The sequence below is a fragment of the Bicyclus anynana genome, chromosome 10 (genome assembly GCF_947172395.1).
Source record: "Bicyclus anynana chromosome 10, ilBicAnyn1.1, whole genome shotgun sequence".
Lineage (NCBI taxonomy): Eukaryota > Metazoa > Arthropoda > Insecta > Lepidoptera > Nymphalidae > Bicyclus > Bicyclus anynana.
The window spans coordinates 8,235,209-8,254,094 of NC_069092.1; the positions used below are offsets into that span (position 1 = coordinate 8,235,209).

General features: G+C 34.4%; 2 protein-coding genes across 11 annotated transcripts in view; one reads left to right on the forward strand and one right to left on the reverse strand.

Annotated features, from left to right (window-relative positions):
* The window catches only part of LOC112043605 (uncharacterized), a 113,979-nt gene that overhangs the window by 44,093 nt on the left and 51,000 nt on the right, over window positions 1–18,886 (reverse strand). The gene's annotated exons all lie outside the window — the stretch shown is intronic.
* On the forward strand, window positions 9,375–11,990 carry LOC112044406 (uncharacterized). Its single transcript, XM_024080248.2, has 2 exons — window positions 9,375–9,650; window positions 10,685–11,990. Exons 1-2 carry the CDS (start codon window positions 9,467–9,469, stop codon window positions 11,449–11,451), a joined length of 951 nt encoding a protein of 316 aa, XP_023936016.2. The 5' UTR covers window positions 9,375–9,466; the 3' UTR covers window positions 11,452–11,990.

Genomic DNA, 18,886 nt, shown 5'->3' on the forward strand with positions numbered 1-18,886 from the left:
ACTTATACACTTATTCATCGAAAACATAACAAACGTAGGTACCAGTATCATTAAAAATACTTATGAATTGTTTTTTATTCTTGTAATCAAAGTATCAATAGCTAATCAATCACTACTCTTGTGTAACATACGTAATACTTACTGAATTTTTAAGATAACATCTTTACTAGCAGTACCTACGTTTATCGCGTTTTGGATAACTGCCTATTGTGTACAAATCATTGGTCATACTGTGTAATCATCATTATAATATACTTATAACAAATTTATAGAACACACATACATTATTTGCTTATACGTACTTAATTATATTGTACTCTACTGATTATCAGTCTAATGTCTAATGGTTAAAAGTTTAACGGTCAGCAGGGTTATTATGTATCTCGGTGTACCGTTCAAATAAAAAGTCACTACATCGTCTTCATATTTTCGTTTATGCAATCTATCGTTTATTTCGTTTATGGTAGTAATATAGTAATGGTAGTAGCAAGTAAAAACATAATTTTAACGAAAAACCGTTATTTACGTAATTTCGTTGAAATAACTCTGTTAGATGATCACAATTGTTATTGTGTTTGTTGTATTGTGTTGATGTTATTTGAATGGTACACCGAGTTACATAATAACCCTGCAGGTCTCCCTTGTAGGAAAGGGCAGCACCATTGAAGTGCCCAACATGTTGCTCTAACGTGGGTTACCGGGCTATCCTGTGCGCCGATCTATAAAATTTCAAGCAGGATATTTATATGCGTTACCGTCGGCGTGAAATGGTAACATTTTCATTTTATAGCTTCAATAACGATTGAAATGTAAATTTTTATCACTCTATAAATAATTGAAACACCTACCTGCCTGGAGTTTCATAGGAATGATCTATCTATCTAAATTTTTGAAAAAATATTTTATACAAACTTTCAAACACTAGAAGGTTTATTTTGGAACTTCAGTTAACGAATAATTTCAATCGTTTCAGCGTATTTATTTTTTTTGTATTTTTCGTTTTGTGTGGAACAAAGATATTCTTTTTTTACTTCTTGTAAAATATAAAGTAGATACAGCCGTATTTATTACGAGTAAATAATCGTATGATTAAAATTTACATGGAAGTCGTTTCCTCATCGATAAATTCGTAGCCTAATTCTTTGCGCTTTATTTGACCGATCAGGGTCAAAAGAGTTATTTTCAAACAAAAAGCTCGTTTTCTTCTTGTCTTTTATATTTCCCATTTAAAAAATGGCAGCTTGCCAGATCATCGTGATCCAAAACACTATACCCCATTTTGTTTCATTACAGTGGCATCTGAATTCTGAACACTGCGTTAATGTAAAAGTTTGGTCTGCGTATCCGTTGGAATAAATCACAGGCGAAGCGGTGTTTATAGCGGAACACGCTTTTCATTTCATTGTTCAAATGTTCATCATCATCATATCAGTCGATGGACGTCCACTGATATAGGCCTTTTGTAAGAACTTCCAAACATCACGATCCTGAGCCCGCAAGTCCCTCCGACTCGCTTAATGTCGTCAGTCCACCTGGTGGAGGGTCGACTAACGCTGCGCTTTCTAGTGCGGCGTCTCCAAATGTTATGTGAACATGTTATATTGTAAACTGCTAGTATGATCTCCAGATTCGCAATGTCATCATCATCATCATCATCAGTCTATTTTTAATGGCGCATTGAAAGGTACAGACATCTTCTCATCTACATAGGCATAGGCGACGAGGGAATAGCTTAGAATCATTGTTACGCATATAAAGCGGGTAGGGTGAAGACATTTGATTCTTTAAAATGTACTAGTGGATATTATATATCGTGATCGTAGTTGCTTGCAACTTATTTGATTGTGGAAGAAAGAAAAGTCCAATATTGTTAAATGTTGTTGATTCCTGACATTCGTCTCTTAATTACAGAGTGTAAAAACATAGCTCTTAAATCTTTTTCTACACTTTTTCCAGACGGAAGAAAACTGCTGAATCGATTTAGACAAACTTTAGCACAGACAGTTTATCTGATTTAGTTTGTCTGTTCACGCTAATCTCCGAAATCACTGAACGTATTTGAGAAGCGCGAAGGCACGCTCGCTAAAAGCATATCACTCGGACTACACACCAATTTATATCCGTGTTAAGCCCAAAAAGCTGCTATTCATGTCAAGATATTTTGAAGCCAGACTTTATATTGTTAATTTAAAAAAAAAGTCTTTTTTGTTTTCATTCTCTTGTAAGTATATTAATATTTTATTATATATTTGTCAATAAACAATGGTTACATTGTAAGCCGATCTGTCTGCCTGCGTCAACGAGTCTCCGGAACGACTAAAGGGATAATTGTGTGATATTCATAGATATTATGTATTATTTTATTAGCTTATATGATCGTTTGGATCTATACTACACATATTCGTTATCAACCCATATTTGGCTCACTGCTGAGCTCGAGTCTCTTCTCTGAATGAGAGTATGTCCACCACGCTGGCCCAATTCGGATTGGCAGACTTGACACGCGCAGAGAATTAAGAAAATTCTTTGGTATGCAGATTTCCTCACGATGGTTTGCTTCACCGTTTAAGACACGTTAAATTTAATTCCTTAAAATGCACACAGCTGAAAAGTTGGAGGTGCATATCCACTGGGATATCACTATATACATATACGAGTTGGTATTGTATTATATTATACGCTCTGTATCGTTACGGTCAATAAGATTTAATGAAAAAATAAAAACATCATATTTCTGCTAGGTTAAATTAAGACCGTTATGAATTTTCAACATCAGATAGTTTATATTAATGTATTTATTTATTAAAACAGACATTAATGATAATGATTCGACCAAAGCCAGCTTTGATGTAAGGCGGATCAAGTTGTGAAATTAGCATTAATTGCTTATCACAATGACCGTTTCACAGTTATTTTTGCAACGTCCACCGAACAATGCACTGGCGGCAATTTGGCCATGAGGCCCGGATACGAAGGTCGGTTGCCTGTGCCACGGTACTTTGTTTCTTTTATATAAAAAGTAAGTAGATATTTATTGTTAACAGTTTAATCCGTTTGAAGAAGAAATATTTATTTTCGCTTGTACTTTATGGCATAATACATTAAAAGAGATATATGTTTAATTGATTTCGTATTTTTAACTTACCTATCTATTGTAAGAAAAAAAGAAAGCAAAAAAAGACAAGATCTTCATTTATAAGTTTTATTGTGTGTATACCTAAAATTCGATAGTAGATTTTATTGATCTCTTGTGAAATTTCTAATTAAGGAAAATACAATGCAATTTTCAGAAAACCATTTATGCAGTTCGAAAACCAATCTATCTTAAGCATCGCTATCTTAAGTATAATAATATTTTGGTGAGATCATACATTTTGAAGTCGGGCGAATTTCTGCTAAGTTATATGCTAGACTTCAGGTTATTATTGCAGCGTCAGGATTGAGGATTTGCAACAAATAAATATTGGAAATAAAGATTGGATCTCACTTCCTCTGTCTAGCAAAAAAACACACTCGAATTGAGAAGAGAACCTCCTCCTTTTTTTAAAGTCGGTTAAAATTGAAGTTAAAAAGAAAAGCAGCAACGATATGAATGATTAACAGATACGTCTAAGTACAAATCGATGTTAAAACACTGAAAAACAATTAAATATAAAAGTAATTAATTGTTATTGCAGACAGGCAATTGACTCCATTAATTATTTAATTAAGATATGAGAATTGCAACAGCATCGAGACTTAAAGCCGTATCTCTAACGAAGACAAGCGGATTTTAAAGACTAAAGACGAATTAATTAACGATTTAACGATTGACGACGATTAAAGACGTACGAACAACACAAATCGATCTAAGTAATTGTAAAATAAGAACTTCTTTGCTATACTTAAACAACTGTGCAAAAAAAATACTTACACAGTCTTTGATTAGTTAAGTTACTTAAGGTCAACTATGACTATATAATTATAGTACTTACTTTACAAACTTTTAGTCATCATAGGTATCACTGTTTCAATTTGTTTGGCTCTTAAAAATGGAACCTTTTATATAATTGAACTTACATATTAACTGTTAGGACTTGTTATATAGAAACTTTTTGTAGTCATATCACGGGTCAAAAGTGTTTCTTATATTTTGGGGCTCTTAAAAATGATATGTTTTGTTTTATCAATTTACTGACATTTTTTAAAAAACTAAATGCAGGACAGGGCAAGGGTTTTACTAGTTTTTCTTTGTGATCCGGATAGAGTACTCGTAGTAGAGGTGACAGAAATGACGTAGAAAGTTAAAGAACAATAAGGTTCCACTTCTTTCTTTTCTTTGAGTAGTTTCTATGGTAAAGAATTTTTGAAACATCCATTTGCTACAAAGTAAAGCATATTTTGCTGGTAAATATTCTTAGGTACATGAACAAGGAAGAAACTTGAATATTACATTGCAGAGCTTCAACTTCACAATGTTTCCGGTTGGCTGTAATATTTCTCATCAATGTTAAATAATCAGGGCTGCGATCACCTTCACGGTTCCACGATAAAGAACAGGTTAACATTTCACGGGCAATATACTGCTTTGACATTTAGGTAACCTACAGCCCTAAATATTACCTACATTATTGCAAGCTATCTTTATCAAGAAACACGGCCTTACTTTACGTAATACCTTTACCTTATTTTACGTAAAGATCCGTGATTGCCCAGTGGATATGACCTCTGCGTTCGGTTTGGAAGGCGGTTCAAATCCGGTACGTTTAAAGAAATTAAATAAAACGTGTCTCAAACGGTGAAGGAAAAACATTTTGAGGAAGAGGAATCTTGCACACCCGAGAACTTTCTTAATTATATAGATACGTGTGTGAAGTCTGCCAATTCGCTTTGGGCCAGCGTGGTGTGGTGGAATATTAGCCTTACCCCTCTCGTTTTAAGAGGAGACGTGCTCAACAGTAAGCCGAATATAGGTTGTTTATGACGATGATGATGACTTTACGTAATGCTGATAGATTGCGAGCAACCATATTGTTTTTGTACAAAATGGAACAAAAAAGAAGGTCAGGTATTAAACTGTGTAGTTTCTTTGATTAGTTTATAAAGTAACCTTCAATTTCAAACAGCAAGCTGTTGCGGTAATGAGTTATTTATTTTAGACACGACATTGACATTATCTAAAACTCGAGTGACTACTTTAAAGTTACATCTTATGTAGGAGAGCAAATATTATGCACTTTGAACAAGTATTAGTTTTTTGCACAAAACTAATATTACGTCATTTTCTCGGGCAATCAAAATTTAAAAAAATGCAGTATAACTAACAAACAAAGTTTGTAGTAACTGTGGAAAAACTTGGCGGTTAAACTTTATTGTATATAATCTAAACCTACTAAAAATAAACGAATTTAAATTGAATTTGTAATGAAATCGCTTCGCCAAAAATTTCATCTAACCGAGTATTTTTAAATGCTCGGTTTGATGAATGCTAGATGAACTGACCGAACAGTATAATATAATTTGACGGCCTCCGTGGCGCAGTGGTATGCGCGGTGGATTTATAAGACGGAGGTCCTGGGTTCGATACCCGGCTGGGCCGATTGAGGTTTTATTAATTGGTCCAGGTCTGGCTGGTGGGAGGCTTCGGCCGTGACTAGTTACCAACCTACCGATAAAAATGTACTGCCAAGCGATTTAGCGTTCCGGTACGATGTCGTGTAGAAACCGAAAGGAGTGTGGATTTCATACTACTCTTCACTCTTAACATCTGGTGGGATTGTAGTCAAGGGTTAACTTGTAGAGAAAAATAAAGTTTTTGATTAAGCTAATGTTAAACGAATTCCTTAGAAGCTATGAGGTAAGTATAAATAGTAAAAACACATAATTATAACTCACATGCACGCCAGACTCCCACACGATCACAAAAACGGAAAGTACCTAATATTGTAAATATATCAAAGTTTTTCCTACGCTTCACCCACACTTGGCCTTTTGCGTCTTCAACTGTGGTCATTAACGACACATATCGTATATCATGTCATATGGTATTTCTATCAACTTGACTATTAAAGGAGGGTGGATTAAAAATAGATCTCGACAAAAAATTAAGCTACGAGTCGTGAGAATGGTAACGCGTCCCAACCCGTGAAGGGCAACCTTTAACCTGACTAATCTTTCCTTATAAGTTACTGCTTCGAGACCACCGGGAGATAACACGATCAATATTTATGCTGAACCTCTACTGGTCACAAAACGTTTTACTATACTCTTAAATGCGAATATGTCTATCAAATCCGAGTAAGCAAGCATGATTGCTTTAGTAAGCTCGAAATTACGATAATTACTTCGTTAAAATTTTAGAAAACATAACTTAATAGGTGACTTTTAAAAGTAACTAAATAATAATAATAATTTAAGATAAAAAAGAATCATCAGAATCAGTTCATAAACGACGAAGTTATGTGCGAACACACATAAAAAAAATATGAACGGTCGAATTGAGAAACCTACTCCTTCTTTTGAAGTCGGTTAAAAAAAGCACTCCGCCGCCTCTTGTTTATACCTGAAAAATGTGTCCGTGGAGTTGTAAGATTTTAACCCAATTTTAACCTTATTCTCAATCCAATTCTCAATTCTTGACTTTTTTTGAATGCATATGTATTATTTAACTCCTAAATCAAACAAATACTGTTCTTTTAACACTACTAAAGTACATCACATCTAAAAGTTTTTACTCAACTCCCCATTAATTTTAGATGAATTAAATCAATAAGACGGTGGAAGACTACCTTTATACTACTTTCCAAGAACAGAACTTAAACCATATACAATGTATATCACCAACCAAATATGTATTGTACATGTATGTGGGATACTGAGAATAGATGGAACCTATTCTATTTGAGTGTGTAATATGTAATGAGCTTATACGAACGCTGATGAGTCATTTGATTTCTGCAAGGCAAGTGTTAATGGCCGTATGGAATCTTAATGTACATACATATCTAGCAATAATATAAGTAACATCTAGTATGGGTATAGTGTTATATCCTCACTAGTAGACGCCGCGCGGTTTCACCCGCGTGGTTCCTGTTCCTATAGGACGGGGATAAAATATAGCCTATAGCCTTCATCGATAAATGGGCTATCAAACACTGAAATAATTTTTCAAATCGGACCAGTAACTCCTGAGATTAGCGCGTTCAATCAAGCAAACCAACTCTTCAGCTTTGTAATATTATTTTGTTGTGAATTATATTGTTTCCTTCACCGGTGACATACTACAAAATTCTTGTTACAGTCAATAGTACCAATAATCGTTTGAGGAGGAATGTCTTACGAAAACCAAGCTGTTCAACTTCATCCATAGCCATACAGTAAAATCCTATATTTGCTCACTTTTACTGCCATATTTAATGTCAGTCACAGCAAACAGAAAGCACTAAAGTTCGCAAGCACCATCCAATGGCGATATTTTAAACATCGTATTTGTAAATGAGTCATAAGAAAAAGGAACCGTTAAACCATGGCGGTGACAATAAAAGGAGATGCATGGCGCCGGATAGGGTTACCATGTCGCCAAACTTATTTGCCGGACAAACCAGCCAGTTTGGCTGGACATTTGAGCAAAAAAGCCCTCAATAATTCGGCCGGCATTATTGAGGACTTTGTGTATCAATATTAATAATTACAGTAAAATCAAGCTTTTTTGACTAACTATAAAATATAAATAAAATCGACTGCCAAATTATGCTAAGTATCATCATTGTCATCCTATTTTGAAGGCCCACTACAGAGCCAGGCCTTCCTCCTTATACGGAGAGAGGATTTAAAGTTTAGACCACCACACTGCTCCAATGTGGGTTGGCGGGTTTAGGGTGACAATGTTAAATTCATTAACGACCACTACCACGATGTTAATGGTAATGTCCGGGACCGACGCGGCACGGCGCGGCGCCACCAACTTCTCAACTTCTTAACCCAAAAAAAAATGTCACCCCTAGAATTTTAATTGATAATTTCTTAGAAGAAAGAAAATTCACAGTATCTCATAGACCGATTCAGGATTAGAACCTCGTAATCCGAACCGCTGAACTAACAAGGTAGTCTAAGTACTTTAAAAAGCTTAAGCCTGACAAGCCGGACACCGTTTAATTTGACCGGACACGCAATCAAAAATCCTATGTCCGGCTTAATCATGACGCCTGGCAACACTAACGCCGGATAATTTCAGCCGACGAGGAATCAAAATGGAAGAATACTGGCAATATAAATAGTCCCTTCTAAAGCGACTGTATGACCAATTCTCTAATTTTATAACTCGCGTAGCGTACCCTCCTAATGCAAAGAGCTTATATGGTACAAAAACATAGAACCAGTGAGCAAGCGTCTCGTTCAAACTCGGCGCACGCCTGATTTAGTTCCCTCTGAAATAACAGGTTTCAATTTATGTGGCGTGTGGAAAGCCCTGAACCACGATATTATGTATTTGATATGATACAATTAATGTTCTAGGTAGATAGGGTTTTAATGTAGGAGATTCAACTCTATAACCATTAATCCTAATTAAATTTACCTCCCCAAACAAACTGATACACAAATATTAATTTAAAATTAATTATTTCTATTAGGCTTTAAATTAAATAAGATATGTAGTTACTCGTACTTAGTTCTAGATAAGTTTCTATAATGGCTGTAATAAAAAAAAAACTTGGCTGAGTTTGTTGTGGGCTCATCTCAGACCAAGGCGTTTTGGAACCCTCGTAACTTTAATTTTAAGTTTTCGTCTTTAAGTGCTTATTAATTAACTGTATTTCACGTTCATTGCTTGAAAAAATAAATTCTATCATACAAGGTAACCCTGAAGCTAAAAAGCAATTTACAATTAATACTTTATTATAAACGTCTAAAATTTCGTCTTTCTTGACTCCGGAGTTCATGCTATGCGTTGACGAATAAGTCAATCAACCAGTCAGAACAAGTAATTATACATATCGATCCTATATACATATTATATTATATGATCGATTCACTTTAATTTAAATCATCTATTCAGGCTGTATAACAATGCATTTACAAGTAAGCATTCTTGTTACGTAAAAAAATTGATTCATCAAACGTCGCAAGTTTGATAAACAAAAAATTCAGGCTGTATAGTGTTTAACCTTGATTGAACATTGAAAGGTTAACGACTTGGTGTCGAGCTAGTATGAATTACCTGCATAGTAGAGCGAGGCCCCATTAGTGCGTTGCGCTGCGTTGCGTCGTCGCAGCGTCGTCGCTGCGTCATTTTCCATACATTTTTTATGACATGCCCCATTAGACCGTTGCGTCGTCGCGCGCGACGTTTCAACGGATCGACGGACAAGAGACTATAGCGGGAGGGAGGGTGATGCGCTGCGTTGTCGCAGCTCCGCTGCGACGACGGACAGTGATGCACTGCTAGAGGAGAAAGCTAGACGAGCGTAACGACATTTTCTATTTTACCATGAGTGAGCAGGATATTGATATAGATTTTCTCATATCCTTGGTCCAAGAAAGACCCATTATATGGGATAAATCACACGAACATTACAGTGATAAATTTCGTAAAGCGAATGAATGGGTAGCTGTTTGTAAAAAAATATTTCAAGATTACGAGGAGTTTGAGGACCAAAAAAAGAACAAAATTGGTGAGTTGTTATTTATTATATTATTTGTAAATTCAATACATAAGTTAATTTATATCTTTTTCAACTGCCATGGTAAAGCCCCTTCTGGACTCATAAAGTAATTAGCAAATTGATCTCTGATAAAATTTTCGGCTAATGATTCTTCATTGCTATGGGGTCTCAATTGTGAGAACCTACTTATTGCCATATTGTCTTGTTGTTTTAACCCATCGTGTTGTATAACAAAATTGTGTAAAACACAACATGCTTTCGCAATATTAATAGTTAAATCATATGACGTATCAATTGGCCTATGTAAAATGCGCCATTTATTTGCCATGATCCCAAATGCACATTCCACGTATCTACGTGCTCTGCTAAGGCGATAATTATAAACTCTTTGTTTCACATTGAGATTGGATCCGCCGTATGGGCGCATAACATGCTTACTTAAACCAAAAGCTTCATCACCGACGAGTACATAAGGGATGGGTGGCTCGTTATTATGATCATTTCCAAGTGGTTGAGGATCAGGCAATGGTAATTCATTTCTCATTAAAATCTTGTACAGTGTCGAATTTCTAAAAATAGTAGAATCACTTTCCTTACCATATGCACCCACGTCGACAAAAACAAACTTATAATTTGAGTCAACAACCGCCAGCAAAACAATTGAAAAATATTTTTTATAATTATAAAACAGAGAGCCACTTTTGTCTGGTTTTATTAAACGTATATGTTTCCCATCAATTGCCCCGAAGCAATGAGGAAAGTTAGCTTTGAGATCAAAATCTAATGCAATATTTTGTAGTTTTTCTACTGTGATCTCTTCTATGTACAGTGGTCGAACATATTTCCATATAGCTTGACAAACTGACGAAATAGTTCTAGAAATTGTTGCTCTTCCACGTTTAAATTTGAAATGCAAGTCGTTTATCGAATTTCCGCTGCCTAAGTACCTGAAATAGAAACACAAAAAAATAAACAGGGTGGCCCATTTAGATTGGTCAGTGTAGACAAGTTAGGTACTTACACATTTTTTTCTTTCTTTGCAGGTAACGAGGTTGTGAAAAAATGGAGAAGCGTGAAGGACAACTTTTTTCGATACGTAAAAAAAATAAAAGAAAACAGTTCGTCTGGATCAGGGGCAAAACAATTGAAGAAATATCATTATTACAATCAGTTGCTGTTTTTGATGAAAGTTGCCCAAAATAAAACTGATAGTAGCCTTGAAATGGTGTCTGAAGAAACGGAACGAAATGAAAACACAGCATCATCTTCTCCATTTCCTACAAAAGAAATGTCCTCGTTACCCCCAGGTCCTTCTCGCTACGTGCCTGCAAGCCGTAAGAGATCAAACCAAGCAATAGATGATTTCGAGGCGCAAGCATTAAAAGCGTTGCAAGAGAAAGAAAACCGCCACTTATCATTTTTCAAAGGAATTTTGCCTTCTTTGGACAGCTTTACGGAATTACAAACTTTGACATTCCAAAGCAAAGTTATAAATATCATTACCGAAATTCGGTTCGGGGAACAGACTCAATCAACAACATGGCAGTCACGCGGATATCAAACTGGACAACAGTATCAAGCAACACCATTGCAGTCACGCGGATATCAAACTGGACAACAGTATCAAGCAACACCATTGCAGTCACGCGGATATCAAACTGGACAACATGCCCAGTCACCATCGCCATCATCGTATCGAACAGATGAATTCGAAGCTACCTACTCAACCAACACTACGATTAATAATTTTACTGATGATAGTCAAGAAGAAGATTATAACTTTGCTTTGTTACCTAATAGTAATACTTAAATTAAACTGTTTTTAAAGATAATAAATTAATAACTGATTAACATTACGAGTATTATGATATTTGAATTACTTACCTCAATGTAATACCAATCATTTCAATTGGTTCTAAAGGGTTCCTGAATTTGGTATATTGCTTTTTTATATGTGGTTTTAAGGTTTCAACCAAATTATTAAAGCTGGCCACACTCATTCTAAAAAAATTAAAAAATGTATTTTCATCTAATAACAACTCCCTATATTCCTGCATAAAAAACTGACCATCACTATTTCTTAATGCTATCAAAGGAGATATCCAGAATCTTCTATGATTTCTACGTTTATTTCGGCGGTGCCGTAATAAAAGCAACAAAAGAACACGTTTGTATCTATCCATTGCAAAGGCTGAACTGAGACGCAGCTGCGTCGGCGTGCATACCCTCTTGCGTTGCGTTGGCGCAGCGTCAACGCAACACAGGTGTGGCATACAATGCGTTGTTCCGTTGCGATGACGCGACGCAACGCAGCGCAACGCACTAATGGAGCCTCGGCCGTACTCAGCCGATATGAACTGGAGCGATCTTCAACGAACGTCTATAGAAAAGGAATTTAGTAGTACTCTACTAACTAACACTGTGCTATTTTTAAAAAAATGTGTATCAGATCATGTACAGATTTACCTACCTGTTGATCTTTTGATGTTGCCTCGCTGAATTATGTACTTTCCTAGATACACAACACACTGTAGAACATACAAATTAAATACACATAAGTTTTCTGTGACATAGGTAAAGGTGTTCATTATTATACTACTGAAGGAAATAGTAGTCTGAGAGGAATATGAAGTCTGGTGGCGCGACTTGCTTCTGTAAACAGTGGGGAGTTAGAGAGGGGTCGCGATCGGTTAGCGGCGGTTGCTATATGCTAGACGCTCATTGTGCGATATAAAGCGATCATCGTACAATCGGCTTCAGTATGCTCGTGGCGTTCAAGCCATCCATATTTCTTGTTGTGTAATTCTTTAAGGGTTACTTGGGATAGGCGGGGAGAGTGACTTGTCAAGGGCGCCTTTAACCCTACACACAACGTTACAAGTGCGTGACTCCACTCAAGGTCATCTCTGCCATTCTAGGGTCTTATTTTGATTACAGTTTGATGTGTTAATTAAATTGTCCTTAATCCACTTCTGAGTTTGCTAAAAATACATTAAATATTAAGCATTGGTTATATTTCTATTAAAATGCGTTCATTAATTGCCTGATGATCTTTGGACATTTAAATGTGCTAAAAGAAAAGCTGCCATTCCTTTTATTCAATTTTATAACCAATGCTTGTAAATTTGTGGCATACCTATAAAAATTCAATTCTGATGAGACAGAATCACGCATTGTTTAACTCTCACAGTATTTGAAGGTCGAAATGTTAACTAATTAATGAGATAACCGCTTTAATAGGACAATAGAGTCTATTTAAAACGTGTTTTCGCGTTCAACAATTGCCAGTAGGTAGTCAAGTCATTCCGTTTCGCACTGTAGGTACACCTCAGGGTTATATGCTTTAAACTAGTGATGAATCTAGCAGTTAGTTACGATTCAGGTCCAAACGGTAACTTCCTTTTAGGAACGACAACATAAATTGACTAGGGTTTCCTTTATTATTTACTCGTAGCATTGTTGTTGCTAGTACAGCAATCAGCAAACATTTATCATAGATTGGTACAATTTAGATTTATGGTTAGTTAAATTCATTCTTAATCAGTATACCATATTACATAAATGTTAAAAACAAATTCATTGTTCTTATCGTTTTAACCATTTAATATATCTCTAAGTATCACAAAATTGTTCTTAAAACCATTCCTAATCTATATTTCTAATAAATGCAAAAATAATTATGAGTAAGAAATTGTTATAGCTAATCAGGCGTTACATTTAAGAAGTTCATGATATATTTATATGCATTAAACAATTTTGTAGTTTTCCTCTAAAATCTGATAAACCTGATATTTTAGTATTGACCAAAAACCTTGAATATTTTGTATGTGGCATTGTTTTTGTTATTTTTATATATAAATAAATCCTTAACTAAATTGAAATGAAACATGAATAAAAAAAGTATTGCAGAAAAATAACTTAGGTAATCACTAATGAACAATAAATATTTAATTGATTTATTGTTATTTTCCGCCAAACCAACCAAGCGGCAACGCCAGATGTTTAGATTAACTAACTACTTATTATTAAAACAAAAGTAATAATAATTTATTAGTTAACATTTAATTATTCTATTTATTATTATATATGAAAGTGATCCACTGTATGATCTCAATTTGATACCAATGTGCATTCATTGTCTATTATAAATTTAATTAGTTTAATTAAATTAATGAACGATGCCGTTGATAGTACCAGCAGCTGTTCAAAGAACAAGGGACGCCTACGCTAAAAAGCTATAGCGTTAACAAATGGCTATCGTGACTCAGTTTTTGTTTATTAAACCAGCGGTCAGAGAAATCGGAGCAAACTGGGCTTTTTTATAAACCTCTTCAATATTCAATACAAAAACTATAACGAAGAAATTGGTTAAACTAAGGCAGTCATGAGTTGTGTAAAATTGACCAATGTTGGAGACGTGGTTGTGAAAAATAATAAATAAAGGATTAGTTACTTGTTTAATTCAATAATCTATGCATGTCATTCAACCTTTAAAACCATTGTTATAAGTTTCATTTTTATTGACCACCACGCAAAAGATTGTTTTAACAACTTAACTTCAAGTCTATATTAAACTAAATACTCCAACGCTTGTATCTATATACGCGTATCTAAAAATAATCTAGATTCTAGAGTATTATTTACCTTACGACAATTATTCAACTGAAGCAGCGGACGACAAGTGTTTAAAAATACAATGTTACAATCCTATATCTATCTTCATACCACACATAAATAGCAAACAATTAAGTGCAGAAAACTAATGGTTTTTAGTAATAATATATTTAGTTTAGTTTATTTAAAGTAATTATTTCAGCCATGTTAATTATACCTACCTACAGAATGATTCAGGATACCGTTTGTTTAAATTTTAGAACTTAACGAAGAAGAGTTTCAATATTTTAAAACAAATTTCTCGAGCTTACCTAGATACTAGATACTATACAGGATGCTGGGGAGTGTTTTCCATAACTCTGGGGTTATATTATTTACCGAAAATTAATTTAAAATGTTCAAGGAACATGTGTTCTAAAATTAATATTTTCGGGGGAAATAAGATTTCTTTTTGTAAATAGATCTTAAAATGTGTCCCTTATACGCATCCTTATAGATAAGACGTAGCCAACTTTTACGTATTTTAAAATGCAAGGATGATGGCGTTTGTTACATGGATAGGCGGAATTATATGAATTACTTTGTATGAAAACATGAAAGTTTTTAATTTTTAGTTAAAAAACTAAAATTATTCAATTCGGCTCCTATAAGTGGACTCGACAACACCTTAAAGTTACGGGAAATACTCCCGAGCACCCTGTATAATAAGCTCGTAACACCAAAGCGGCATTTTAGTGTAACTGTGAATGCCAGGCGCGAGATACGAATTCTAGATATGTACAATTTGGGTCCGCACAAATTGACAGCCAAGCTATTATAGATAAACAGAAGTAATGGTATTACTATATGGATCGTGCGATACTAGATGTTGTTCAGTGTTTCATCCATTTACGTGTCAATAATTGTCGCATTTAAAATTTAAATGCATTATAAAGGCTCTTCCTGTATTGTTATTGAAGTAATATTCTTTTCTGAATCATATACTTTTGTTATTTTATTGTAGATACGAGAATACGTTTTACTGTTAGCGAAAATTTTAATCGGCGAGACTTCTTTTTTGAATTTAGTAAAACCTGCATATTTTCATTCTTAATATCGTTTTCATCAACGTAAATAGTTGGTTTTATTGTGCTACTCCAGGGCATATAATAAATAACGAAAATACCTTCTATGATCATAATGTTTTTTCTAGGATAGGTAGAATAGTCAGCATCTTTATGCTAGCTTTTAAAAAGCGCGATTTCATCTACGTGTTATGTCACAGTTTTTTCACGATAATTTATTTCTCCAAGCTGTGTGTGCTGTATATTATGATTTAGCATAGGTACATACTTATTAACTAAGCGATTAACTTATCCTTTAATACTAACAAGCGATTTAAAATTAAGAAACGGTAAAGGTTACTTTGTATTATTTATGCAACCACTGACCAGATACACATTTGCAAAAGTCAACATGCACTCGACCTACGACTAAGTAATCAAGGTTCTGAATCTACCCACTTATACCTTAGGCTAGAGCTCTCTTTAATTTATTCAAAGAGGAAATGAACGATGCAGAAAACAAGATACCATCGTATAACAATTATCCATACCTGAGTTATGCAATCAAGTTTTTTTAATAGGTGTTAGTGAGCTACTGTTTTAGATTACTATATAAGTTATCCTACTAATAAACGCGGCAACTACTTCACCCATTTGGCTGAAATTTAAAAACGAAGATAGATAATACCCTGGATCAACACATACTTTTCATCCCGGAAAAATCCATAGTTCCCTCGGGATTTGTGGAAAGTGTTATCACACTAAAGTTAAGACAACATTGTGATGTGATCGACATAATTATGAATATTATACAATTAATAAAGAGGCAGTATCTATCTAGCTTATAATGAGAGGTATGGTTTGCGTTAAAATACTATTGATTAAAAATATTATTGATATATAAACAACAATTTAAATCATAAATTGTTATTGTTGAATACAGCAATAGCATATTATATTTAATATGCAGTATAGTATTAGGGAAATCGAGTCATTAGCTGTTCACGCAATTACATGGCCTAACGAATGCCCCGCCTCGCTTAGAATACAAAGCCAACGGATTGGTTTCATTGTGTCCAGGGCTGCCACTAATCACTGAGAAACGATATGATTACAAAATCGGCTAAGGGGGTCTCCCCTTTAGTTCTCTTTAGATTTTTGAGCCATAGGGCTAGCTTCTGCAATTCCCCTAAGTCACACTTTTCGTTTCGGCGGTCCCATGATACTTTACATAAAAACCCAATAAAAAAATTATCACTGTATTGAACAGCAAGGGCTAGGAACAACTTTCAGTGACAATCTTTGCAAAGTAGAATACTTGACAACATTAAGTGTGCATTTTTAAAAATGTTATAATTTTAATGAATTTTGTAACAGATTGAATAATTGAGCAAAGAGTATAGCTTATTTGCAATTGTAAAAATAGTGAACTTATATAAGTCATCATCAACCCATTTATAAACTACAGGGCCTGGCCGAGAAGGAAGTAGAGAATTTGGTACAATGAGGGTTGGCAAGCTTAGGATGACACTACTACCACTACCGATCAACTACACAATTTGCAGCTGCAACTGAAAAAATCTTGATAGAAAGAAAGCCTAATAGCCTAAACAAGAACACGAACCCAGGACCAGTATTAATAAAGTTGTACAAAAGTATTAATAAATTTATATTTACATGAGAGGCACCCCTGACCATACAGACGTCGGCTACGACTCGGGCGACCGAATGCATTAACCATGATATCCCTACTCCCTGCATACATCATAATGACAACTCACATTCTATTGTTTGGACCCACACACTCTTTTAATTGTTTACTTTTCATATCTCATAACTCCTTTTACTGGTTTATAGAGCACGTTCAAACCGAGGATAGGAATTATATAACTAAACAACAATAATGGAGCTTATTATACTAAGTACTTAACTCATGCAAAAAAAAAAATATTTCTGTTGGTATACAGATCAACAGACCTAGGTTTCACCCGCGTGAAGCTCATTTCAGTGAGAATACGAGGATATATTAATATATCTAGTCCATGTTATTATTTATTTATTTAGAATTTTACAAATCGGTCCAGTAGTAGTCAAATCATACCCCTGTGCAATATTAGTTTGGATTAGATTTTCTCAAGAAACATCTTTTAAAATGTCGGGGGTAGATATGATCTAATTTATTACACTACACATAGGGGTAAAAAAAATCGAGCATCCTGCAATTTCCAAGACCAGTTATTATTATACTATCAGTCGTATTTAATTAAAGATTAATCATATTTATTAGTCAACTATTAAACATATATTTTGGTGCACAAGCCAGATTTCACCATTTCATTTTGATCTATTCAGTTTACTCTTTCTATCCGAGCCAAGTAAACTGACCAAAGAGAGATAAAAAACAGTACCATGCTTTATGAAGGAAGGAGAAACTGTTCATTATTTAGCTTTTTTTAGTAAAATATAAATAAGTACATCACAGTCATTGGTGCAAACTCGCCAATCTCAAGAATATCGAAATTATACAATAAGTTTCATATGTTAGACATCCATTGTGGGTCCTTGGCTAATTTCAAAAAGCAAATGCGTGTTAGTCCCATTACACTCTGATTTATTCTTAAATATGTAGGTATATAATATATTTCTAAGACATTTATAAGCGATTGTGATTTTTTTTCTTTACAATTTTGTATGAATATTCTTGTGTGTAGCTGTAGAGCTGTTTAACTCTAATTAGTATTGTAATATTTAGATAAATTTAATGTTTAGTGCATGTAGTGTTAACCTATAAGTGGCCGAACATTTTGCCTTGATGCCTTATATTATTAAAATATTATATAGCTTGTAAGAAATGTAAGGTTGTTGGTTAACCTAATAAATAAAAAAAAAAAAAAAAAAAAATAAGTAAACAAGACTATATTATCCTTTATAGTAAACCTGTGAGTAGTGAGTATAACAATATCAATGCAATAAGTAGAGGAAACAACACACGTGGACGTGATAATAATGTTAATAAGATAAAATACAATGAGCTATTGAACTCATTACTAACAAACCTATTTTACACAATGGAGCAAGGAGTAAACAATACCACAGAATACTACATAAACCAATGATATTAAATACTGTTAGATGTGTTACTAGCGCATGAAAAATGAGGCGCTCAAAAGAGGAAATTTCCACGTCTCAATGTTAGTTGTGGTCAACAACGAACGTTATTTAAACAAATAATAACTAAATATCGTCGATAAAAAACAATGTCGAGTTGTGTGTTCAGGAAGTGTAAAAACTATATACAATTAAAAATTCATTTATTTCAAGTAGACTCAGTTTACAAGCACTTTAGATACGTCAGTTGACTATTTGTAAAAATTTTACCACCGGTTCGGAAGGCAGGTTCTGCTGAGAAGAAGACGGCAAGAAACTCAACAGTTACATATATAAAGTATTAGCTGACGCCGCGCGGTTTCACCCGCGTGGTTGCCGTTCCCGTATAATATATAGCTTTCCTCGATAAATTGGCTATCTAACACTGAAAGAATTTTTCAAATCGGACCAGTAGATCCTGAGATTAGCGCGTTCAATCAA